General features: G+C 39.6%; 1 protein-coding gene across 5 annotated transcripts; it reads left to right on the top strand.

Annotated features, from left to right (window-relative positions):
- Positions 1-17235: 17235 nt before the first annotated feature.
- On the top strand, positions 17236-26741 carry MSANTD3 (Myb/SANT DNA binding domain containing 3). 5 transcript variants are annotated; one of them, XM_068936332.1, is made up of 4 exons: positions 17236-17660; positions 23034-23337; positions 23431-23479; positions 24597-26741. In XM_068936332.1, exons 2-4 carry the CDS (start codon positions 23065-23067, stop codon positions 25004-25006), a joined length of 732 nt encoding a protein of 243 aa, XP_068792433.1. In that variant the 5' UTR covers positions 17236-17660; positions 23034-23064; the 3' UTR covers positions 25007-26741. The 5 variants fall into 5 exon arrangements, with proteins under 5 accessions (XP_068792433.1, XP_068792431.1, XP_068792432.1 ...); XM_068936331.1 differs by lacking the exon at positions 17236-17660 and adding an exon at positions 17683-18026; XM_068936330.1 differs by having other exon boundaries at positions 17599-17660; positions 23034-23479.
- Positions 26742-27443: the final 702 nt, after the last annotated feature.

Genomic DNA, 27443 nt, shown 5'->3' with positions numbered 1-27443 from the left:
AAGAAAAAACAACCTGTAGTGACTTTTTAAAGGATGCTGTTCTTAAGACTTACAATATAGGACTAAACAGTGAGGATCGGTTTCAAGCAGAATTAGGCAGTAGCATTCCATAACCTGGATGAAGATGTTTAAGCTTTGATTAATTCTCTATGTTCAATTCTTTCATAAACCAGTTCATTCTTCAGATTAAAACCTGTTACCGTTATTTGAAAGCCAGACAAATGAAGTGAACATTAAGATTCATAGGCCTGGACTTGAATCTGGTTTCAGCTAATCCATCTGCTTAATCGTTGCTCCATAGAGAGGTAGAAGTCCTACTTCAGGAAAAAGAAAATTGTTTCTTTTACTTGGTAACAGTAAACAGGCAAAAGTAATTAGCTCTTCATTATCTGACAGATGCAACTGAGTTGAAGTTAAGAAACATTCCAAGAGAATGTCATTAGAATATCAAATAACTAACTGTTGCAACAATCTTATGTTTGGGCTGATGCATGTTTAGTCCTTATCGAACGATTTGCTGTGGTCCCTGGTGTTGCACAGATGACTGATATTGTAGACATCACCCTCACACACAGGCTGGTTTAACACATTTAAACATAGCAACTAGTTGTATTCTCGGGCAAAATCTGAGGTCACTTTACAGCAGGCTTTCTGTTGATGAGGCAAGCTTATAGTCAAGCACAATTTCAGAAGACAAGTATTTTACTATTGCAGGACACATTTCTTTCTCACAGCACTCTCTATGCAAATCTAATATAGATAGATAGTAATTATCTGCAACATTTTTCTTAGGAAAGCTAAAAAAAACTTCAAATCTACTCAGTGTTGTTGCCTGTGCTGCTTTCTTCAGTCTTGTTGCCTTTGCTACTTAATAGCCTTATAAGCTTCAACTTTCTCATCTGGCTTCACCTGCTCACTTTGACTTTTCTGCTTCTCCTTTTGAACATTCTTTTCATCTGAAACAATAGAAAAGGTACATTTGCTAATAGTTTTCCAGTACTTTATTTCAAAAGTGTTCTTTTCTTAGAATTTTTTTTAAACACACCAGAAATACATCCTGATGATGAAAGTATGGTATCTTTAAGAAATATAATAAAAATTGAATCTAAATATCACAAATTTCATTCAGTCATGAAGCACAATATTTTTTCTGATCAGAAATATTCTGAATGAAAATAATTATAATGTATTTAGACTGAACCATCATTTCTCCTTTGACTTTAAGCCTGCAGCCAAGTGGTAACTTTCGATGTTTCTTCATTTAAATGGTTTTCACTCATTTTTACATTTAGTTCTGTATTTGTTTTTAAGAAAATATGCATTAGTAATGTATTTTAGATGTGGTTCAAACAAACAGATTTTGGATTGATTTGTCTATCTAGTCCTTTAATCATTATTTCTTTTGAATTTCTTTGTGTGCCCTGAACAAAAAGTCTGGCATGCAACTACCTCTATTTTTTCCTGCCACGGAAGAGTGGCTTACATGCCTAAACATTCTTTGTGCCCCTCCACCCAGTGATACTTACAGTACAAACTCCTACTTTGAATCTTGCCTTGTTTATGTTCTAAAGTATCTGGCTATAGCAACATTGTAACTTTAAATAAATCTGGACAGTTTTCTTTGCAAAAATTAGGAACATTCTTCCCCAGCCCGTCTAGACTGAAAGCTATCCTCACACTCTGCAAATGCGCTGAACATGGCTATTAAAGTTATAAACACACATGTAGAGTAAATATTAATTAATGTAACAGTAGAAGTTTTAAAAAAACTGTCCTTTTCCTCTTATCTTGATTAGAGTCTGGCATTTGCTCATCCTTATTTTTACCATCTGTTTTTCTTCACTGCTAACTAATGTATCCACTTGCTGAACTTCAGCTTTTGAAGGGCTGCCATCTGCATTAGGATTCAGTGAACACGCTCAATATCTAGCGAAACTGACATTTCTTCATAGAGAAGGCTAAAAAAATGTATAGGGGTTCTAAAACTCCACTTGAAAAAATTTAACTAGCTCTGTTTCTCTGCACTATTAGTTCCAAAATTAAGGATAACTTCAAAAACATTATGTAACTACAAATTTAATGGGAACTACAGATCAATAAGAGAAGTTTTAAATACTTTATACCCTGGTATTGATCAAATATATATATATGAATTTCTTTCTGAAAAGGCGTAAATATTTAAAAGTTAGCAGAATGCTACATAGCATTGTACAAAATTAGATTAAGCAAAATTAAATTAACCAAAAGTTCACAGTGAATAAAGCTAATTTGAATAAATTCAACTTGTTTCAGAACATCTTCTAGATTCAAAATGGTAATCTTTCCTATTCAAAGCATGACACTACTAATCTAGATAATTATAAAAATAATCTTCTCATTATTTCCACTGAGCTATTTTAAAATACGGTTTACATATAAACTGCAGTAAAACTAAGCATGTTAGTTTTAATTCAGATCTTTACTTTCATGCAACTGTGAGAATGACAGTCCCGTTGCAATGTTTAGCCATTCCCTGAATGGGCATATAGTTGTACTGTCTGTCCATCTGGATGACATACAAAAGGTATGAAAGATTTAACAGAGTGGAGAAGTTTCACAGCCACTACATTCCTACAGCTTTATGAGAACCAACAGTTGGTAAAACAGGAACAAGTCTTCTTTCACAGATAAGAGCTGTGGCTGCACTTCAGGTATTCCACCTGTCTTTATAGACTGCAAATTAAATGTACACACAGAGCTTCAACAACATATCTGCTCCTTTTGCGCAGTTCACCAGAATGCAGATGAGTAGCTGGCACTGCAGGGACTACAACCAATAATCAGATAAATTGTAGGTAAGGGATCCTGGGAAGTGAAGAGGGCTTAGAAGTACTGTGGATGAGAGGGGGGCTGGGAGAGAAAGAGGAAGAGGGAATATAAACCCACTAAAATAAAACAAAATAAAACTCACAGGTTCTGTTGCTCACAGAAAAACTTGTTCATCTATCAAATTTTTAACAGGAAAATTTATAAATTACAAAATAAATTTAAAAATGAAGCTCAAAACTTAAGCAAATGCTATAAGTACTGACCAAATCTTTTAATTTGCCCTTAAATCAAGCTGCTCTAGGTCAAAGGGGGTTTACGCAAGTTAGGAATATAAAACTTACCTCCCACTGAGCACATACTTACATTCTTGCCGTCTCCTCCTCATAATTGGAGCATCTGTAACAACCTAAAAATAAAGTCCACTTATGTTAACTATTCTGTGGATAAAATAATTACATAGGTAATTTCATTAGAGTTAAATACTTTTTTTTTTTAAAAAAAAAGATATATAACCAGTGGTGTCAAGCAGATAAGTGTACCACCCTGAATGGATATTCAAAAAGCCATTTACCTGAACACCTATCTATTGCAATGAAATATTTTTGCTAGAGTTAAGAAAATTAAGTAGACACTTTCAACTGGTAACAGGTTATGTTACCGCTATTTAAAGATTCCTTAAATCAAGGATGGATTTGCTGTGGAAGCTATGAAACTGTCCCTGAAAAAAACAAAAGAAAATAAAGATGGAATTAATTACTTCTATAGTCAAGAATAAAAATCTCAAGTAAAATATTCAGTGCTGAGTCTATAGGAAATTTGAATTAGATAGCTAGATCAAAAAAATAGTCAAATCAATAGTCAGTTGTTGGGTTTCGGTTTTGGGGGGGTTTTTTTGGAACAGAAAATGAAAGATACACAGATGGATTGAAGCTGAGCAACTGAAATCTCTCCCTCTTTTTTTTTTTTCCTTCTTCTTCTTACTGGAAAGCTACTTTCTATACCCTAAAAGAAATACGGTAAGATTTACATGGGAGTAGGACAGAGCAGAAATATGGCTTTCTTTCCCATAAATTTTTAAAATGTATTTATTTAGACACATTACTGAACAAATATCTATATATATTTTGATTTCCTTATACAAGCTGAAAAAATATTAGTCACAAGTCATGTTGTAGCTGCGCCTTCAAACAAGAATAGCCTGTATGCAAACAAATCTCAGATGTAAGCACTTGTAACTTTGCTGAAAACCAAGCCCTACATAATTTAGCAAAATTTTGGTCTTGTACACAAATGATGCTTATCAATTCTTTTAAGAGGTGTCAAAACTAGAGGCTAAGGTAGAAAAACTTTGCCCTTCTATCCTCCTTTCCCCATTCTCTGTTCAGTGGGGTTTAAAATTCAGGATGTGCTCTGCTATGCAAGTCTCATCTTTAACAATCTTTAAAAGTTGCAGTATGCCCAGATTAACAAAAAAGAATCACACTATTTTAAGCCCTAAGAAGTAAAGCATTCACTCTGGAAGAAAACCTTCATCTTCCTATATGCCCATACCTTTTTAATCAAAAAAGAATGGTATCAATATAGGCTCTCATCCTTTAGCCCAACTGTGATACTATAGCAAAAGAAGAAACACGGGTCTTTTTCAGACAGGCAAGTCCTAATAAATTTAAAACCTAGTAATATTGTGAACACCACTTTGAAACCAAGACATAGCCTACACAAATTAAGTGCATTGACAAGAGACATTGCCACCAAGAAACGCTGCTTAACAAGCAGGCAGTTAACAGACATTTACATTGATACAGAGTACAAATGTAGTGTATAGCATAAAGGACACTAACCACCTGAGTCAAGTTGTCATAACCTGATCGGCAAGGTAAGCCTCAAGGAGAATTTGTGCCCATACCCTGGCCAGATACCAGTGGTAAACATTTCTAAACACTGTTGCAGTGAAATCAAAAACAGAAAGTAATATGAAGATACCTCCACAAGAACATGCCTTTAAGAGTACAGTTCCACAAGAATTTAAGCTCACGGTGCTCCTATATAAATGCATATCACTGTAAATTCCCATCCTCCCTTTGTAATTGCAGGATTTCTATCTGGTTCCTCTGTAACTTGCCACAGGGTGCTAACAAAGCAGAAAATAATTAAGAAAAAGTCATAAAGGTATTTTCCTAGTAACAATAAAATAAGAATTTTCTACATGCACACTCACCCCAGTTGGAAGTTTATTAAGCACTTATATAGATATTTTGTATTTGTACACTCCAAAGACCTATTTCTGTAGACTCAAGTGACATGAATATTATTCCAAACAAGAGAAATACTTATGATGGAGTGACTAATGGAAAAAGGTGTCCAGAGTAATCTTGGAAGAAAAATAAAAAAAAGACAAAAAGTATTTATAATGAAAGTGAAGAAAGCAAGATTTGTCTTACCATCCCAAGTAGACCTGCCGACCATAAAAGCGATTACTTTCAGTTTATTTATAAATATGTAACTTCTGGAATTCTTAAAGAAATATACCTTTTATTTGTTTTCTTCCTTCTTTCTTCTCAATTGTTAATGCAACTTGCCTAACTTTTCTGTTCAGTTTGGAGCCTTTACCTTTAACTTCATCAGATTCTGCTACCTCATGATAATGTTGTTTCTAGAAAATAAGGAAATGCAAATCTTGAAGTCACACATTAAACTATGCCCCCCTTTTCAGATATAGAAAAGGTAGTAATTATGAGAGAAAAATCAACTTGTCTATATAAGAAACAGAACTTGTTAAATTTTTTATGTATGGAATCATAGAATAATTGAGAGGTCCAACTTTCTGCTCAAAGCAGGGTCAACACTGAACTCTGACTCGAGTGCTCACGGCTTTGTCTCCTTGGGTCTTGAAAACCTCTGAGAACAGAAATTCCACAGTCTCTCTGGACAACCTGCCCCAAAGCTCGACTGTCACAAAGTGGAAAACCTTTTATCCGTCAAGTAGGAACCTCTCCTCTTTCAATTTATGTTTCAATTTATCCTCTGCGACGTACCTCTGTACTGTGTCTTCTCAATAACCTCCTCAGAGATACTGGAGGGCCACTGCTAGATCCCCCCAAAGCCTCTCTTCTCCTGGCTGTACAGGCTCATTTCCCTCAACCTCTCCTCACAGGGCAAGCGCTCCACCCCCTGACCATCGGGGCAGCTCTCCACTGGACTTGTTAAAATCGATCTTTCTTGTTTGAGGGAGCACAAAAGCAGACACATAATTCTAAATATTCTCTAACAAATGTCAAGTACAGGGGAGTAATCACTCCCCTTGATCTACTGGCTACATTCCTGTTAATGTAGTCCAGTTTGCTCCTAGCCTTCACAGCTGCTAGGGTGCACTACTTACTCATCTTTAGTTTGCTCTCCACCATGACCCCCAGCTCCTTTTCAGGAGAACACATCCCAGCCAGTTAGTCTCCTGCCTGTCCCGCTGCAGCCAACCCAAGGGCAGGATTTAATAGTTGTCCTTGCTGAATTATTATTATATTTTATTTTTAAGAATAGACATGCAGTAAACAAGCATAAGATTCAGAATTGCCAGAAACAGAGTAACCATAACCAAAGTAACCGAGAAATACAAGAGCTACAAAACCACAAAAGACAGCACTATAAGCCTCACTCAGCATATCCAGCTGACTTCACCATCAGAAGCAGCATGATAGAAAAAAGGACGCAGATGTAGAGCCATCTCAGTATAGCTCATAACAATATTAGCTCCAAAACTACCTCAAAATGTTATATGAACTCGACAACTTATGACTTCAATGTACATGAGTCATAACATCAACTCTGAGCAGATCTTTTATGAAAAATAACAAAATACTTTTCAAAGTATTACAAAATCACAGAATGGTTTAGGTTGGAAGGGACCTCTGGAGATCATCTAGTCCAACCTCCCTGCTCAGGCAGGGTCCTCTAGAGCACACTGCACAGGATCGCGTCCAGGCAGGTTTTGAATATCTCCAGGGAAGAAGACTCCACAACCTCTCTAGGCAACCTCTTCCAGGGCTCCGTCACCCTCCCAGGAAAGAAGTTTTTCCTCATGTTCAGACGGAACCTCCTGTGTTTCAGTTTGTGCCCATTGCCTCTTGTCCTGTCACTTGCCATCAGAGAGAAGAGACTGGCCTCATCCTCTTGACACCCCCCCTTCAGATACTTATACACGTTGATGAGATCCCCCCTCTCAGTCTTCTCTTCTCCAGGCTGAACAGGCCCAGCTCTCTCTCAGCCTTTCTTCATAGGAGAGATGCTCCAGTCCCCTCATCATCTTCAGAGCCCTCCGCTGGACTCTCTCCAGGAGCTCCATGTCTCTCTTGAACTGGGGAGCCCAAGAACTGGACACAGCACTCCAGATGTGGCCTCACCAGGGCTGAGGAGAGGGGCAGGATCACCTCCCTCCACCTGCTGGCAACACTCTGCCTCATGCACTCCAGCATACCATTGGCCCTCCTGGCCACAAGGGCACACTGCTGGCTCATGGTCAACTTGTTGTCTACCAGCACTCTCAGGTCCCTCTCGGCAGAGCTGCTTTCCAGCACATCAACCCCCAGCCTGTACTGCTGCATGAGGTTCTTCCTCCCCAGGTGCAGGACCCTGCACTTGCCTTTGTTGAACTTCAGGAGGTTCCTCTCCGCCCACCTCTCCAGCCTGTCCTGGTCCCTCTGAATGGCAGCACAGTCTTCTGGTGTGTCAGCCTCTCCCCCCAGTTTTGGATCATCAGCACACTTGCTGAGGGTGCACTCTGTCCCTTTCTCCAGGTCATTGAGGAATACATTGAACAAGACTGGACCCAGGACTGACCCCTGGGGGACACCACTAGCCACAGGCCTCCAACTTGACTCTGCGCCACTGACCCGAACCCTCTGAGCTCAGCCATCCAGCCAGTTCTCAAGCCACCTCACCGTCCACTCATCTAGCCCACACTTCCTGAGCTTACCTACGAGGAGGTGATGGGAGACAGTGTCCAAAGCCTTGCGGAAGTCCAGGTAGACAACATCCACTGCTCTGCCCTCATCTACCCAGCCCAGTCATCCCATCACAGAAGGCGATCAGATTGGTCAAGCATGATTTCCCTTTGGGGAATCCATGCTGACTCCTCCTGATCACCTGCTTGTCCTCCACATGCTTAGTGAGGACCTCCAGGAGGAGCTGTTGCATCACCTTTGCAGGGCTGGAGGGGAGGCTGACAGGCCTGTAGCTTCCTGGCTCCTCCTTGCCCTTTTTGAAGACTGGGGTGACATTGGCTTTCTTGCAGTCCTCAGGCACCTCTCCTGACCTCCAGGACCTTTCCAGGCTGATGGAGAGTGGTCTAGCGATAACATCCACCAGCTTCCTCAGCACTCGTGGATGCATCCCATCAGGGCTCCTGGATTTGTGGATGTCAAGTTTAGACAAATGATCTCTAACCTGATCCTCCTCGACCAAGGAAGAGTCTTCTATTGCTTTCTCCACTTTGTTAAAGCCTATTCTAAGCAAATACATTCAGGTAAACATTCAAACACTGGACAGTGTCATTTTGCTAAATATACTGAAAAAATAAACAGTTCAAAGCAAAATGTACTTAAATATTCATGGACAGAAAGAAACATTAAAAGTTTTACACACATTTAGAGTGGAAAACAGGCACAGAAGTTATATAGCTTGCCCAGTCACAAAACTGGGAATACAATATCGTTTTTTTCCTGGTTACAGACTCTATCCAATATGTATCACAGTCCTTCAGACTAAAAGGAGCATAGCTATAAAGCAGTTGAAACACAAAGCAATTTTTTCATTGATCCAATTTGTTAAAATAATATAAAATTTGTTTTTGGAAAACCTACTTCTAGCCAATTACAGCTGTCGATTTTATTACTGGCATTTCTGGTCAATGAAAACAAAAGAAGCTGACAGCTCAGTGTCAGCAACAGACAGGCATACACATTATTGATGTGATGAATTTTAAATCCATTTATTAGAGTATAAACCAAGTTGCATGGCTGTAACACGAACACAGTCATTTTTACAAAAGCTTATATAACAGCTTTAAAAAAAGTTTTAAATCAAAGAATGGCTAGCAAATTCTCTACTTAAACCATTACATCAGAACACCACCTTTATTCTAAAAGCTTACCAGGTATGCCAGTCTATGCTTGGAGCCATAAACATGCATAAACATTTTACTCAGTCCTGTTTTACAGTGGCACAGCTGACATTCATATAGAAAAGGGAAAATGGCTTTTGATCAGTATTCAGCTATACAATTAAGTCCTGTGTTAATTAAAAAAAGTTAGGAAATTTGATGCTGAAAAGTTCTGTCATAACTATTTAGAATAAAATGTGTTTTATACATTCTAATACATACCCACGTAGTTCACATCTCTCCTGCCCACACCCCTCTCTCCTCTCTCAACAGAACGGACAATTTCAAAGGTCAGCAACTGCATTACAAAGAATACCAACAAACATTAAAGTCAAAGTCTCTCTCACAGTCTATCACCTTAGACTGTTTCTAGACCATGCTCTCAAAATGTGGACATCTTCCCTATTCAAAAATATTCAATGCTAAGTCCAAGAATTTTGTCACTAAGATGAGTCATTTTTGTACCATATCAATATATATTCAATGTAAATATAATAAGATTTTATTACACATTATCTAATTTTACATTTAAAAAGTTACTCAATGCTCTATAAATGTATACATCACACAAGCAGGCAATTATACCATTAAAATCCCTCACCAAGTGCAGGTTCTGAATCTTTTTATGTATTAAGTTGTTCTTCCAAGGTCTGCCCGAAACCTCTCTGACTCAGTCTGCACTATAAGATGAAAGTAATTTTTTTTTGTTATAATCACACATCATCCACCTCTCAGTCTCAAGACAGGTCAGGTCACAAAAAAAAATGCAACAACAGAAATCAAACCTCTGACCTAGACGAGGCACACTAAGTTCAGATTCAACTGGATCCCTGCTCATACAGGGTCCCACACCACAAGTTAAGTCAGTTATCGTGAAACACTGTCCCCAAAGTCCGACTTTCACTCTTTTTATAGCATTTTGTTTGCAAGTGTTGTTCCAAGCATTATTACAGAATATTTCTACAGATAGAAAATAAAATGAAAAAGAAATTAATTCCCAGTGACCTATTAGTTATAGATATCACTTGTAACATTATACTTAGAAAGATTTATTCCCCCTCCCCCTTTTTTTCATATGTTTAATACTTTTTTTTAATACTTTAAACATTCTTACCATAACCAAGAAGTTTCACAGGTGCATTCACTTGCTCCTCTGAGCTACTTGCAGTTTTAACTAACAACAAAAAAATGAAAATAAAATTTTAAGAACAAAATCTGATTTGGCATGAGAAGAGATTTTTATTTAAAAACTCCTTGAGCTTCTGTTGACATAAATAAGTTATGTTTACTTTTGAATGTCCTGTGAGATGTTTTTGACAAGAAATGCACCAAGAACATTTACACCCAACAGAAAAAAAAAGCTATTTAATGTTTGGCAATACAGAGAAGAAGTCAGAGAGGAAGACTAACCAAGCCACTGCTTACCTTACAACAAGGATTGTCACACTACTAAATCATTAAATAGTGGCTTAAATTGTGAGTAATTTTGGCTGTTATTTAATTTATATAGAAAACAACCCGTAACATGGGAAAAGTCTCATTGATTAATTGCAGTGCAAATATTTTTTATTCTATAATGAACAAAGCTTCATTTCATAAATTTTGGAGCAACTTTAAGTCAATAAATCACAGCAACTCCGTTAAAACCCACTAAACTGGAGGTGCTTAAACTGCTGGCTCACATGCTGTCTGTCAGGGCACTTAACTCAGCCCATAATCCTTCCGTCCTTTTCAGAAGCTCAGCAGCTGTCCACTCTCCAATCAAATATTTTTTCTCTTTGCACATGATGTGAGAGGGCTGGGGCTGCAGACCCTTAAGAAGGGCAGGGGACAGAGGTGACCATATGACCTGTTCTGCCATTGAGGAATTTGGGAGAGAGAGACAGACATGCAGAGATGTGATGTGTTCTGGAGTGTATGCCAAACACACAAAGGAAGCAAGCTGCTATTCCTTGGAAAGGGTGTTAATGTGTTAATGCACTATAGGATAACAAAAAGAACAGGAAAAATCTCAGCATTCTACCACATGAAAAATTAAAAATAAATAAATAAATAAAACAGCTGATATTGATAAGAAGTAGAGCCTAAGGCTCACAATAAGCCCTAAATAGATGAAGGTAGTTGGAATGATTCAAGCTAGACAACTGCATCAGAAAGAGTCAGAGTCACATAAGCTTTGGTTACAATCTTCATGAAAGCTCTTTTTGATTATTTAAGTTACAAACTAGATTGTGTTGACAACTGACAAAGGTCCCAGCTGATTCCTGTAAATTCTATGATTGTTATACTTGCTGCTTCACCACCAACCTTCTGAAATGACCTTAATGAAAACTAAGAGTAAAGAGAGTAAAAGGAAAATGAATTCAAGTGTTACAAAGATACAAAGACTATAATAACATGTAGCATATTCTGGTCATTAAAACTCTGGCCTAATGACTCAAAAAAGGACATGATGAGTGTTTACCAATTTACCTGTAAACAATTCAGGGTATCCAGGCTGATAAGACTTATGTACTAAGTAAACTTATCTACTTATGCTTCACTTTACAGTGTGGACGTAATACCCCAGACTTGCCAGGTGCAATGCCTATGCACACTTGGGCCACAACTTTCAAACTGTATTTCAAAATGTATTTTGAAAAATACATGTTTGGTGCATCATGAAACAAAAGTAGGGGAACAATGATGAACATGGTCATGTCTTCATCCCTACGGTAACTAAACCCAGGTCTTGCAGACCTGGGAAGTTTTAATGATTTATTAAACCTATTAGCTAATTATTAAGAAATTTTTAATAAACTCTTTCTAAAGCTAAATATAAAGTATGTACAGAAAACTACGTACAGATGTTTTCAGAAGCATCTTTTTTTAGCGTGTTTTAAAACTTGAAGGCTTCAAAGGTCTTGAATTCTTTGAGATCTCTCAAAACTAATGTAGGTGATCACTAGTATTCTAGCTAATATATTTTTAAAAACTTTGCACACTCTCTACACACATTACTGATTGATTTCTGTAGGATTATATAGTTACAGCATTAAAGAACATAGGACAGGCCTTAACATACAATTCTTGAGAAGGTCTTTTTTTTTTTTTTGTTTCATAAAGAACTAAATTGAGGCAGGGGAGAAAGGTGCATGAATAGAGCAGGAAGTAAAAATTTTTGCACTTACCAGTGCCATGAGTTTTCAGAGCTTCTTCAGTCTTATTTAACAAATCATCATCGCCCTAAAGGGGGGAGGAGGGAGGAAAGACACTTAATACTCAAAGGTAACAATGCAAGGGTTTAATTATTAACTAACAGTAACACCATAAACTACCTGAAGTGTAGTATGTTACATTAAACAGAAAAATATATATATAAGACTTTTCCCCAAAATTACCTATTATTTAAATCTCATTCTGCATTTATTAAACAGCCATAAATTCTGAAGCAGTTATTCACTGTCCTTACTAATTCAGAATACAAGACACAAGGTTGTAACAACCTTTTCTGACGGTACTAATGTACAAAACTAAGTTCTACCTTACTGTAATAAACAAAATAGTAAAGTGACAAAACTAGCTAAACATCCGAAATTGCACATTTTGAAAAGCTACATAAAAATAGATTCTACATCCACAGCCCGTTGCTAAATAAATCTATAAAATCTGACAAAAGATGAGTTCAAAAATTGGTCTTACTATCTTGTGCTTGAATCCAAGGAAGTGAGTCTGCAAGTTTAATGCAGAAGCACACCACATTGTGCAGATTCTGGAATAAAAATAAAATAAATATTTCTAGCATAGCACATAAGCCAACAGCAAGAATATCACTGATAACAAAATAAATCTGTCACGCAAGTGTCAGTTTATATAAGTTCTACTAAAGTACTATTCCTCCAAAGACAAGCTAAAGCAGCATTTAGAATCTTTCTTCATGAGGATCCAAGACCACCAAAATACAGTGTAATGCCAAGAAATCTCCACATCATAGAGTGGATGTCCACATCCACAGAGCGGAGAAAAGTTTCAGAAGTTGCCAGAATCCTGCAGCTATCTCATAGCATACTTCTGTGGACAATTCAAATATTCAAAATCTTCCTTGCACACTATTAGTCTGAATCACAGGCAAGGCATAATTGTAACAAGCCAATACATCTATCTAAAATGAGTCAGTTGTGCTCAATGCTGCGCCCAAACTAATAGACTTTGACTCTCATCAATTAGGAGCCTGCCCCCTCTCACATGCATACGGCTAGTTTATGGCTGGGCTACTTCAGAACAGGAGCAGAAGAGATAAGGTCTAAGCTCATGCTAATGAACAAATGAAGCCCAAAAGTCTTTTCCTCCCCTAAAAATCTAAGATGTTTAAAAACAACAACAACCCTAAAAAACACAGAATTTAGGATTTTTGCCATCAGGAGTTGCAATTTAATCTTGCTCTTTAAGAAAAAAAGTCTTAGAAACATACTATTTTTAAAATTATTAATATTCATTATTAAAAGATGGTTCCTCACACACACACACACACACACACACACACACACACACATCAAACACGACAAACACAGCAGACTGTGTTTGACTCCAGTATTACTTCAGGAAAGAGAAAAAGAAAAAAACTGAAATAAAGTGAAATGAGTTGGCAGGTATCTTTGTCCCTGCACAACACATGAAACATCCACATAAATGCTCTAATAACAAAATATTATTTATGGTCTTAATACAGCTTCCTATTATCTCCAGCAGACAAGCAGCGAAGTAATACAAGTCTTAGAAGACCAAAGTGAGCTTTAGGTTCCTAAATTCTCTCAAAAGCTTTCAAAGCATCTGTTGCATATATAGCCTTAACTTAACTCCCACCTCCCCATATTCCTATGACATTTTGCATTCCTGCTCCCTGCATCCTTTCAGAAGGACGGTTCTGTCTTCTCTGTGTTCACTGAGCTTGCAAAAAATGATCTGGGACTAAAATAAGCTTGACAGATATGTGCACATACAGGGAAGATAACAGCATCCCCAAAATATATTATTAGGGAGAAGTGAGAACGTAGGTATATTGCAGATTTTTAAAAGTGCAAATAGAGTTAAGTAGAATACTGTCAAGGTGCTAAGCCAGAAAGGCTTCCGAACTGTGCAAGTGCTATTCAAATATGGTTACATGGCAAGAGCTTCATCCTCCTACCACAACCTAACCATATATCTCTGGCTTAGACATTCTTCTTTCAAGTGCCAGACTATAAACTACAACTCCACAAGACACTCACAGCCTTTAAACTCTACTCTGGTATGGAATCTGCATCCAAGATTCTAATCTCCCCAAATACAGGCCCAGAGTTTTCAGTCTCTAGCATTTAGTTCCCTGAGCCCCAGCATTCCTATTCACCAATTTGTGGCAATGCCACAAACATGCAAAACCTGCCGGCAGGAACTTTCACCACAACCTGGGTGCACAAAGAACTTAAAAGCAGCAGTTTAATACAGCTGAAAGCAGTATGAAGCAGGAGGTTCCTCCCAAGAGGAGGACGGGCTTTCAGTGAAGTGGCTCCATGGTCAAAGGAAAACCATGTAAGAGCACATGCCCCAGGATGAAAGATGGCACCACAGCCCTCCATCTTACATGATACTGGAGGCCTGCTAAATCCAGAAATACAAGACAACTGAGTCCAGCAGTAGCCAGAAAGCTGAACAGAGTCCAAAACCCGATTGACCATTCTAATACAGATTCCACTAGCTCAAATAAGCTTTTGCAGCTGTGCTTTCTCAGCTTGATGTATCAGCACTCTGAAAAACAAGAGGCACCTCAGAAAATCTAAAAAAGAAGGCATACAGAATCTTTTTCCTTCTTGCCTTATATCCTTATACGAATTTTCAAGTTCATAAGGATCCCACATAATAATTACTCTAATATATGGAAGGTACATCAAAAAAGAGAGAACACACAGGCAATACTGTTGCAAGCATGTTGTGCAATAAGGTCTACTTAACACATGAAAATTGATGTAGGTTAAAAATTGAGATATTCTAAAACAGAAAAGATAGGCAAGCCATCACACCAACAGTCACAAGTCAATTTAAACATAGCTATAATTTTCACTGGTATTTAGCAAGGAGCAGACCCAGTTACAATAACTGAAGCTGTCCTTGCTTCATTCAAATTCAAACCAGTAATGCTTATCAAGCTTTTTAAAGTCAGTTATAGTTGAAAAAATGTAACATTTTAAACAAAGAAAACAGTAAGAAGCCTGCATCACTGGGATCTAGCTAAAAGCTAAAGCCTCTTCAAGATCTTCTTTACCTCTTAGAGCCAATGTACTCCAGGCAGACCCAGCACAGTGCCATTGCTTCACTTCAGCTTCTGAAATATGATGCATTGGATCAAGAAACCGAAAGAAGCCAAGATATCTGGGAAGCACTTGCCTCAAGTGCTGTGGTAGCAGAATTAAGAGACAAAGGCTAAAAGTGGAGGAACTACTGTAAAACACCTCCTCCTCAAAAGAAATTCTCCATATAAACCATATACAAGGAAGACACAAGTAGGGATTAGTTTGGGAAAGCCCGCTGCTGGCAGCAAGTTAGGGGCAGATAAGAAGGAAGTGGCAATGCAAAGCTGCTCTGTAAGACCCTATCAGTTGTAACCAATTGCTGTTCTAAACAGGTTCTCACTAAGTAAGGGATGTCAGATTTCAGCTATCCAGTTATTCTGTACCGGTAACCAGAAATTTTCCTCCTTTCAGAAGGTGAAGGAGGTAGGGAAGGAAATATCAGTCCCCAAACAGGTTCAAAGACTGCCAAGAAGAAAAAGAATACTGCTTCAGTGTTCATCTTGCTCAACAGAAAAAATAGTAACAGTTCAGACTTGGTTCAGTCCAATCTTTGCTAGAAAAACTACTTTGTATTAGTTAAGATTTTCAGTAAAGAATACTTACATTGCAGTAGAAATGATTTAATTGCTTCTTTATCTCAGTTTCAGGATCCATATTTGGTCTTTAGATGATATGGAATCTCTAGGAAAACTACAAAAAGATTACAAACTACTATTTTAGCTTCACAAAACCATTCAAATTCTTGTTCTGTCCACTCAAGTGTTAGTTTTAACTCATGCCTCATCTTCAGTCACACTAAACCTTTAAATCTCCAGGCTAATAATGATATTTTTGAAGAGACTATGATTATATTTTCAGCCTGAGAGCAGAGTGCAGTGTGGAAAGAAAATAATTCTTTTGCAAGAGCTTCCCTCAAGAAAGCCACACACCCTCAAACAAAACAAATTCAAATTATTTAACGCTTCCCTTTCTTTCCTGGGATTCAGACACATACATGGACAAATTACACACAGGAACAACAGCCAGGCATGCAGAGCCCCAAGTGCCTATTTATAATAATATTAAGGGCACTTTTCTTCCACAAACTTGCTCCCACTCCCGACTTCTGAGGCAGAAGGGCCCGAAGCTATAAACTTCTCGCAACCAGAGGCGCCGAGAGAGTGAGCCGGCCCCGGAGCCACCCGCGGAGGTGATCCGGGGCGATAGGGCGAGGCGGCCGCGCCGACACTCCCACCCAGCTCTGCCGAAGGGGATACGGGACCAGCGCCACCAGGACTGACACCTGCTCCTGCAGCTGCAGGGACCAGCACTGCACCCACAGCCCCGAGGCAGAAAGCACCCAGAGATACCGAGGGATCCCGGCGCACAGGTGGCTGCGGGCACCCTCCCGTGCCCGAAGAGGCTCCTTCGCACAGACCCACTTGAGAGGCAACTCTTGCCGCACAAGTGGGCGCTAGCGACCTCCCCTTCTCCTCAGTCTACACGAGGGGAGTGACAGCGGGAGAGTGAACGCCCCCGCGAGCCGCTCTCGCGCACCCGCCGTTATGCACCCAACAGCCGGCAACCAGCGCCGCTCTCCCCGCGCGAGTGAGGAGGGGGCACGCGGCGCGGGCAGGAACGGCGTCCCGTGACGCGCGGAGCTCGGCCGCCCCAGGGCAACGATGGGAGAGCCGGGACCAGGGCCTGAGACCCCCATGCCGGCGGAAGGACATGAGCCACGAAGCGGGCGCTACGATGCACCGGCAGCAAAGCCACCCACACACGCCGCTTACCCGCCTCCCCGGCCGGCCGGCCTGGGCGAGCCCGTGCACATGCGCAACGCTCCGCCCGCCGCTGTCAGAGGTAAAGCCCGAGCTGGCGTCCCCTCGCGCAGCACCGGGACTCGGAGGCGGGGCCGCGACCCCGCCCCCCCGCGGGCCCCGCCAGCCGTGGCTGCGCGCGCTTGTCCGCGGCGTGTGTAAGCCCCGCGTTCCCCCGCGGGACCGAGTGGGGGAGCGAGGCGCCGTGCTGCTGCCGCCGTCCCAGCAGCGCCTGCGCTGGGAGGTTTGCTCGCGGGCCCCTGTCAGGTGTAAAACGGCTTCCCCACCCCCTTTTTGGGGACGTTGTGTTTTCGCACGTCGCTCCCCAGAGCACCCGTCGGCGCGGCTGCATCTGAAGGGCGAGGGTCCTCCGGGGCGGCACAGGAGGCCCCGCCGCCCCGGGCGAGCCACGGCTCGAGCCCCCAGCCGCGCAGCGCAGGGCAGGGCAAGCGGCGGCGGCGGCTGCCGGCTGGTCTCTCCCCTCCAGGAGGCCGGGAGAGGCTGGCACCGCCCCGCGGTCCCTCTGGGGAGCCGAAGATCCAGCTCGGGGTTTGGTGGGAGCTGAGGGCGAGCCGGCGACCTGCCGGCAAGGAGGTGAGGGCGGGGAAGCCTCGCCGCCGGCGGAGGGGGGAGGGGCGCGCGCTGCGCACCGCGGCGCTTTGTTAGGAGCGCGGAGTCAGCGCGGGGCTGAGCGCGCGCCCCAGAGCGCGGTTCCAGGCGCAGCGGAGCGCGGTCTGCGTGGGACTTGGGTAACAGCGTGAACGGCTTTTCATTCCTTTCGCCGTGGTAGATGTTTCTGAATTTGTGTATCAGCTGCAGCCTGCATGTCTGCCTTGGGTGGTGCTTTCTTCTTTGTCAAGCTAGGAGCTGTTCTTTCTCATTCAAGTAGAAGAGGAGCAAGCAAGGAAATAAAAACAAGCTCAAGTTAATGGTTGAGGAGTTCGGAGGCACGAGAGCCTGGTAGGATTCCTATTTATGTGTATTTTTGATAAATTTCAGGCAATAATTTGAAATAACAGCTTGCGTCCATTATCTTTGCTGTACACAAGCTGCTTTGGATGTCCTCCATAGCTATCAGGACGACCTGTTTAAAATGTGTGTATGTGTGTACGTAAACATATAAAATTTGCCAGGAGAAAAGTAGGCAAAGTACCTTAACTAATCGATTATTTTATTCATTTGCCACACAATCCATGATAACTATTAATTTGTGTTAAAACAGATAAAAACATTGGGAGGGTTAACTGATTATGTGTAACACAGTTTCCATCTAGATCTCCTTCATACTTGTAATATGTATCTAATTATCTAATGATTTCGAGTCTCAAGGCAGGCAGGGTCAGGCCTGGAATACTCTGAGGGAAGCTGTGTGAGGAAAACCTAGTATTTGAGGAAGAAGGACACTGTTTATTGCCAGTTGTGTCATTCAAATGAAATGTGAACCTGTTGTTTTGACTGCTTGTGGTCATTGCATTCCCATGCCTTTCCTTTCTCCCTTGAACACCGAATAAAAAAAGATAGCATTATGATTGAATTCCACTTGTGTTAATTACTAGTTATACTTAAAGCTTCATCTGCAGTTCAAGTTGGATAAATAATTTTGGTTTTTTTTTTAAACTATTTCTGGTAGGCATGTTGTGCATTGGCAAATTAATTCCGTTTTTACACCAGAAGTGATTACCGTGCGCTAATAAACTATGATCTGTGTTTCTCATTAGTGCAAATGTTTGGGTTAAGTTTTCTACTATAACTTTTTCTTTGTGTTTTCTCATGCCTAAAAAAATATTTCAGGGGCTGTTCACACACGCCAACCTGAAGTGATTTTTTTAGGGGGGGAGGCTTATTTGCAACTGACTTGAGTTTGTGTGCATATTTAGGTGTGCTAACAAAATAATACATATATACATACTTATGCACATACATGCACTTTACCTATGTAATTTTTTTCAAGCTTACAGCCCGTCCCTTATAGTCCCCCAAAGAAGAGTACTATACTTCAGAGTAAAAATTAGAAGTTGGAAGATACTTTTTGTTATTTTAAAGTGATAAAGGTTTGTGTAAGAAGAGAAGTACTTAAGTCACTGAGCAATGCCACCGGAAGATATTTAGGGTAAGGTACTTATTGCATGTATCTTCGTCTGGGCACCTGTAACAGTGTGAGAAGCCTTCCGTTCTGTGTTTCTTGGAATTTACTGTGCAACTGTCCTGATGTACCTACACGTTCCCAAATGATTCTGTTTGCTGTCTGAGCCATACAGTGTAAACTACTTCCATTTCAATACAGATTCATACATGTTAAATTATATCCTGGGCATATGTTGTAGAAGTCTCTTTCATCATCAAAATGGAAATTATTTTGGCCATGAGATAAAGACCTATAGGAGTCCTTTCTCATACTCTGTGGAGGAGCCAGCAGGCTTCCAGAAGGTGATTGGTATGCATAAGAAAAAAAGAGTGAATATAAGTACATAGTGGTGTTTTGCTGCAGCTTCTCAGTGCTCTAAGTTCTCTGACATCTCAGAGTGCTCTCTATTCACCTAACTGAAAATGTGCTTTAACATATTGAAGGAAGTAGGCTAAGTATGTAACATCTTGAGAAGAATCTTCAGTAAGTGCATTAAACTCTTTTAGCAGTTCCTGAATTCTTATGCATCCTAGATTGTAATCTTGGCTTCTTTGTGGAATGGACACAAGTACAATGTGTATGTGTGGAAAAAAATAGTTAAGAATGTATATGGGGAAAGAGAGGGGAATCTGGGGAAAGACTAATTCTCAAATTAAAACCTACATTTCCGTTCTTAAATGTACAGCATTTGAGCTTATAGTCAACTGGGGATCTCAGATGGTATCACAGTAAGAATAATAGCAATAAATGATAGTGTGGTATAAAAGCAATACTTAGAGGTTTGCTATGGCTCCAGCCATGAAGATAAGGTTTCATCCTAATACATAGATTGTTAATATATATGAAGTCCTGTTTGGCAGTGCTTTAAATAGTTACTGATATCAGTTCATCTCTGCCAGTCTGTGTAGCCAAATATTTACCTCCTTGGAATCCAGAAGTTTACATGTTATTGTGTTTAACTTCTTTGACCTTAGAAAAGTCTACAAAGTTCTTGAAAATCCTTTATTTTGCTAATCAAAGGGCTTTTCTATACATGACTATGTCATGATTTTTAGTCTGAGATTATCAGACATTTTGAAGCTAGAAATAAGATTTACACACCCAAGTGGAAGGCAGTGTGAGCCCTTTCTGATCCTGGTTCTCAGGATCATATGGTATTGTACCTTATGACTTTTGCTGGTGGTGCTGCTTTTCATTCTTTTCCTCAGTGAAACTGAGCTTAAGACAGGTTGAAGAGTCCATATTTGGTCCCAAGATTTTAAGCAGCTATCTAAAGCAGTTCAATGGTCTGGAATGGTACAGTAAGTCCTAAGTAAGATAGATCCATTTCATTACAGGTCTTTCGTATTTACAGGTTTTGAGAGCTGTTTCATGGATACTTCAAGTTTGTTTACATACACTTAGTTTGCACTGTGGGATTATAGATGTTTAAGAAATCCTGTCATCAACAAAGAGGGTGATGTAGGTTTTCACAGAGAACAACAAATGACCTGATGTAGCGTCATGGAGGAAATGCTGGATCAGAGAACTGTCTTCTTTGCACTCAGCCACCCAGCTCTCTTCCTTCTCTCACTTTTTTCTTTCTTGCAAATTAAGCAGGTTGTTCTGTGAGCAGCAGAACAACCAGAAGGCTGGCTTACTATGAATCTATGCCCGTTGTCCCCTAACTCCTGTCTGCTGCAAAAATTCCAGCTCTCCCATATCCTTATGACACCATTAGTTTTTAAGAGATGGCAGAACTGACTAGCCAGGAGCTACACAGGTGCTGACTGTCCAATCAGTACATGCCTGGTGATTGCCCAGTTGAGTACTGCTGGAAACAAAGTACATAATTAAGTGTTCCTTGTCTTTTTCACTTTTCACTTAGCTGCAGCTACTGACTTCCATGAAACTTCCAGAAATATAATTATCTTTGAGATATCTACTTTACTGTCAAATTTCAACTCACTAGGTGCAAGAATTTACTGTGGGTGGAGAGACAAACAGATAGAGAGTATGATCACTGAGCCTTACTTCCTCGATAATCCCTTTCATTTCTATTACTGTAGTATGAATTTTTTTTAATCATTCCTTTTCTTTTTCTGGCAAACCCAAGCTCTTAGCTGTATGTTATATTCTCTTAAACTCAGACCATTATTTATTTCTTTTCACTTTGTTTCAGTTTTGCTACCGTATGCTTTTACTGCCTTGAATCTTCTCCCTAGGTTTTCTGTTTTTTATCAGATTTTAGGGGTTATTTGGGGCATTCCTATTTTTGAGTGAGAGATGTTTTCTCATTTTGAAATTTTTACATAGCCTGTCCATTAGGGTTTTTTGTGATTATAAGTAGTTGCTTTCATTGGAAGAGGTAGGAATAATTACAAGTATCAAGACATTTGGAGGACAGGAATTAAAAAGGATAGTAGAAAGAGAAGCAGGATTAGCACACTGGAGTTAGGAAAAAAATATTTGGGCTGAAAAAGAGAAAAGAAATCTGATGATGAAAGCTATTGCATCATCAAGTAGGGTTATGAGGGAAGCAGTGGAAGCAGTGGGCAAAATACTAGAAAATTCCTTTTAGAAAGGAGTCCTAGACTATTAGGAAGATCAATCAAGTATCTTAATGTGTATGTTCCATCTTTGACCTTTTTTTTTTTTTTTTTTTAAACTAGATGAAGTATGATCTAAGACAGACACCTTTTTTTCTAATTAACTACCCAGGAGTTTCTGCAAAAAACTTTTTGTAGAAAAGTAATTGTGGCCACACAGCTGTAGCGAGAGTGAATGGGGTGAAAGGCATGAAAGAAAAGAGGAAAAAAAGAAAGAAAAAGCCACTTTTTTGCAGCACAGTGATGTGTTAATTATTCAAGGAAATGTTTTCTGTTTGGTTTTTTTTGTGTTTTGTTTTTTAATGGATAAGAATTCTCAGATGTCAATTGCCTTTTTCTTATTCTATACGTAAGCGCTAGATTTGAGGAGAGAAGCAGTAGTTAACATGGCATTCTAGGCTGGTAGCTGGTTACTGAGAGTGGCCAGCAGTACAAACAGAAGGAAGAGTGGGAGAAGAGGGCAGACATGCACAGTGAACAGTAAAGGGCTAGGGACCTGTACCTTCACAGAGAGGTTAGTTTCTGTGGTTAATCCACGTCTTCTTGCAAACCTTGCCTCTTCTCAACATCATAATTCTCGTCAGTGTCCTGTTCCCTGCTGGATGTCAGTCAAAGAGGGCTGAATACAGGGGAGAACCAAACCAACAAAAGTCTTTAAAAGGATAACTTACTGTCCTCTATCATATAACTTTCAAATATTATAGAAAGGAGAAAGAGAGGAGAAATAGCTACCGTCAATTAGCAAGGACAGAATGAAAGACTTAGAGAAAGACAGGAGGGTCTTTCTGTAGCAAAGAAAACACAAACCTGCTGAAGATGGCTTTAGACTTTAGCCTGAAGCTGCATTTCAGAACTTGTTCTATAGTTCAGCGTTTTGAAAACTCACCTGGTGTAATGAATAGGAAAAAAGTTATTTCTATAAATGAAAGGCTGAGTATTTAGTATCAAGGTGTAGAATAGAGCACAAATTGTAACACAGGCAGGAGGCTTATCTTCACTATCATACGCTTCTTATGCAACAACATAGTCACTAAAGTGGCAATATAAACCAGCAGTTAATTATAACAGATAACCTGAATGTTTCATTATTTACTCTGAAACTACACACAAGCTATTCTCGAAATGAAAGTGTTCTAGAATCTTAGGCTTAGGTGTTGTGTACTGAAATGCTATGTTTAGGAATTGTTTGCTGAAACAAACTTTATATTATAACCAGTTCTTATTTGCTTTTTGTTTTCAACATTGTTTTCATAGGATTTTTGGCTTCTTGGAGAAACAGTAGAAAATGCAAAACGAAATAATAAAGCCTGCTAAATACTTCTCAGAAGTGGAGAAGAGTGTGCTGCTTGCATTAGTTGAAAAGTACAAATACGTACTTGAATGTAAAAAGAGTGATGCAAGAACTATTGCTCTCAAACAGCGTACTTGGCAAGCACTAGCTCATGAATATAATTCGCAGCCCAGTGTATCACTACGAGACTTCAAACAGTTAAAGAAATGCTGGGAAAATATCAAGGCACGGACAAAAAAGATAATGGCACATGAAAGACGGGAGAAGGTAAAAAGAAGCATTAGTCCACTTATAAATACTCACATCATAGGGAAAGAGAAGATTGCCAGCATAATGCCTGAGCAAATGTACTTTTTGCAGAGCCCACCAGAAGAAGATTCAGAGTATCAGCCTGATGCTGCTAGTCAAGGTATAAATGTTACTGTAATGATGCAAGTAGTATTGTTTTGTATGTGGTTTTGCCAGTGATTCTCTTTCAGCAGTCTAAATCTCTCTACTTAGCTGTGATTGCTGGCTACAGAAAAGTAATTTCAAAGCTATGATATTACAAGACACTATATATTTCCCCAGGCCTTCAGGAGCTAATCTGAGTCATTTAGTCAACTTTCAACCTGTCTTCCACTTTGTGACAAGCATCACAGTAGCCATCATACAGGCTTTCCAAGGAACAGGAGAGTCACAAGGATATTTTGATCCTTTACAAAATATTGTTTTGTTGGGGTTGTATGAGTACTTAAAAGGCCACCAGCAGCAAATTGATACACAGTTGTCTGATGCAAGAGTTTTCCTGCTGCAAGAGTTCCCTGCAGGTCTTCCCTACTTTGTTTTCAGGAGGGACTAAAAAGAATTTGTAGAGTTCACACTGGAGAACAGCCTTTTAAAAGGGGTTTAGTACTACAACCTTTCTTTGCCAAGCGTACACAGACAGAATAATCCAAGATTAGAAGGGAGAGTGGCTGGAGCAGTCTCTTCAAATTTTATTATGTCAGAGCCCTCTCACAATTAGAATAAGGTAACTTTTCCCTAAAAATGTACAACTTATACTTATGGCATGGACAGCAGTGATAAGGAATAAATAGTATTCTTTTTAGTATTTTCTCCCTCTCTTGGTGTTAATGTAGACACAACTCTCACCTGAGACTTAGATCTTCCATAAAATTTTTGCTATTCACATACACATTTGGCTTAAGCAGCTGCATTAAAGTTCGGCTGTAGGCTCAGGCCTCTAAATTTGGGTGCCCGCATATAAATGTCTATATTCACTTTAGGATTCTGAGCTTCCATTATAGTCATGGAGGTCTGTCAACGGAGCCTGAAGTGGCTCAGCTCACCCTGAACTAGATGACTATACTCGTAGTATTCTCTAATGGAACAGCATTATGTAGTGTCTCCTGTATTATGGCACAGAAGAACAAGGTTTAGATGTATACACCAGTAACTATACTTATAATCACAAGTTTGTGTTTCTTGAGGGGAAGAGGGAGAAGGAGGAAATATTATAATACTTTTTCTGTTGTGTTTTACAGAGTCATTTGTTGTCTCAAACAGAGAACTCTGTGATGAAGAGAAAGAGCTGGTACATTTCCCAGTATGTGAAGGTACTTCCCAACCGGAGCCTTCCTGTTCTGATGTCAGAATAGCAGCAGATAAGAACTACAGAAGTAAAGCATCTCAGGAAAGTGCTCTGAAAAAGATGCATGAGGAAGAGCATCATCAGCAAATGTCAATTTTGCAACTGCAGTTAATCCAAATGAATGAAGTACACGTCGCGAAAATACAGCAAATAGAAAGAGAGTGTGAGATGGCCGAAGAGGAACACAGGATAAAAATGGAAGTGCTAAATAAAAAGAAAATGTATTGGGAGAGGAAACTGCAGACCATCACAAAAGAATGGCCTGTATCATCCTTTAATAGACCCTTTCCTAATTCACCATAGAATATAAAGGGACAGAGTAGTCTGATTGAGCACATTATAAGTAACATGCATTGAAAAGAGTGTTTAAGAGAATGTACGGTGACAGAATGAATGGTGCCAAGTTGATAGCGATCACACTTTCACTCTTAACATTTAGGGAAAGAGTGGTAGAGTCTTCAAAGGGGAAAACCGTATTGTTCATTTGTAAGTAAATGCTGACTTGTTTAACTCTCTCAGATATGCACAGTATTCTAAAAGGTGAATGCATTTTTCCCTCTTTGCCCTACCATCCTTTTGAAATTAAGATACTGTCTCAGAATAGACCATACATTTGGATATACTTAAAAATACATAACAGCTGTAAACATCAGGTTAAAGTGTCTGTTTATTCCTAGATCTTCCTACCTGCCATTTACTGAGTGAAGGGAAAGGTTGGAGTTTTTCTTTGCTATTGAGAGAAAAGCTACTTGACAGACATTGATTGGATTATTATGCTGGGACATAGGAAAAAAATCCTGTCCCTGGTTCATATATTTCATAATTTACTCTTCATAGAAGTTATGAAAATGAAGGAAGTAGCAAAGCAAACCACTGCAGTAAAGTCCTTTGCTTGTGGTAAACAGCAGTAATGTTTTCCAGCCAACTGGCTGACTGAGAGGAAGGTTGTGGATTGGCCCTCTAGTTGTTTGAGCCCTGAGCCTTAAGAAGTCGTGAAGAAAGTGACTTCTTCCTCAAAAGCCACTATGCTTGCTCTCTTTTCCAGGCCCATTTCATATTTAAGTAGAATATCAAAATAGGAGGGATGCACGTGGCTGCCAACCCTGTATGCTGCTTTCCTGGAGCCATGCTAGAGAAAGATCTTTTCATTGGTTCACAAAGCTCTTAAAATGTAGCAAGCAATTCAGTCCATTGGCAAACTCTCCCTCTACCTCCGCATGCAATACTTGAGTGCTCAGCAGTTAACTAGTGCATTTCAGTCTCTAGCTAGAAAAAAAGGCCCTGAGACTTGCCCCCTTTTCCTTCACATAACAAGTTTGTTAGGGTGGGAAGAGGTTAAAGGGGATCATTCCTGTGCTGGAGGAGTGTTCTGTTTTGTTCTCTCCTGTGTGTCAATGTGATGTATCTCCTGTCTTTGCTCTCCATGCTGGGTGATGGGCGTGATTTGTATGAAAGCATTCATATGAAGGTACTCACAGAGATTGTGGCCCTATGATAGCAGATATGCTAGAAAAGTAGAAATAAAAATAATCCCTCCTCCAGAAATCATTTCATCTCAAGGGGCAAGGATTAGGGAAATGTGGAATAGAAAACACCACAAAATTTCAGAAGAGCTTCTGAGATGTGGAAAGCTGTTCTGCAGAAAAGTATACAACCATCCTATGAAGAAGTGAGAAAAATGAACAAAAATGTAAATTTTCTGTGAAAATCCTTAGCATCCCATTATCTTCATTGCAGTGTTTTCAGGTCATGATTAATGAGGATAAGTGAGCAACATGTTCTAAATAGGGCATATTACAAAGCATACTGTTCTTCCCAGTTATGCTCCACCTCTTCCCTGGACATTCTCTCTAGTGGAATTTGTTATGTTGTGTTTTGTTTTCTTGAACTGTTTTCCTTGTTGGTGATTCATCTTTGCAGTCACTGCCATTATCAACTGTAGCACGCACAGTGGTTAATGTTGTGGTACATGCATTGCTCCCTTCAACATGCTAACACCAGAAAACACAATGAGAGTGATTTAGTGCAACTTATTTTATATGACAGAAAAAAAAAACAATTTTTGCAGAGCTGCTGCAAGATCACAAATAGGCCAGGTATGAAAAGTCAGATCTATTTGGCAGCAAACTCAGTTTTCTTATAAATTGGCCATATGAAAGGAGCACAAGACTTCCAAAGGAGGATGTAATTATGGACACTTTTTTTTTCTGCTGAATGGAACCAGTACTGGAAGGCAGGACAATAATGTATAATAATGGTAGAGGCAAAGGAAAGAAGTAAACAGGTGTTAAGACCTTTTTGTTTAGAGATTGCATTCTGTGGTGTAGAGAATGATTCAGTTATTTGAGTGGTAATGATAATTGTTCAGGCATCATCCAGAAATAGGATAGGATAGGAAAGACCAATGACGTTCTCTTAAAAATGACAGGACTCCTCCCATACAGCTAAGTGAGAGTAATTTGAAACTACAAAATTGAAAGCATGTATGTTAACATGTAAAAAGCTAATGAATGGAAACAATATGAGCACTGTAAAGAGAGCAACAATGGAGAGACAATCCACATCTACATAGCCCTGTGAGAAGGTATAAAATAGTCCAGGGAGGATCTCATGGTATTTGAGATAAATGTGGTTTTGATTCCTGAAAGTTATCCCATTGATTGTGAAAGATTGTTTTATTTTTATATTTAAAAAATCATGCAAGTATGAGAGTTTTCAGACTAAGTGGGCAATGCCTCGC

The sequence above is a fragment of the Struthio camelus genome, chromosome 2 (assembly GCF_040807025.1).
Source record: "Struthio camelus isolate bStrCam1 chromosome 2, bStrCam1.hap1, whole genome shotgun sequence".
Taxonomy (NCBI): domain Eukaryota; kingdom Metazoa; phylum Chordata; class Aves; order Struthioniformes; family Struthionidae; genus Struthio; species Struthio camelus.
The sequence above is the reverse complement of the archived record's forward strand: the minus strand, read 5'-3'. Positions and strand labels throughout refer to the sequence as shown.

Excerpts from the sequence above, each read along its gene's own strand:
- MSANTD3 (XM_068936330.1), top strand. The coding sequence starts at position 23,065 with ATGCAAAACGAAATAATAAAGCCTGCTAAATACTTCTCAGAAGTGGAG. Across the intron at positions 23,480-24,596 it reads GCCTGATGCTGCTAGTCAAG|AGTCATTTGTTGTCTCAAAC; the intron begins GTATAAATGTTA and ends TGTGTTTTACAG.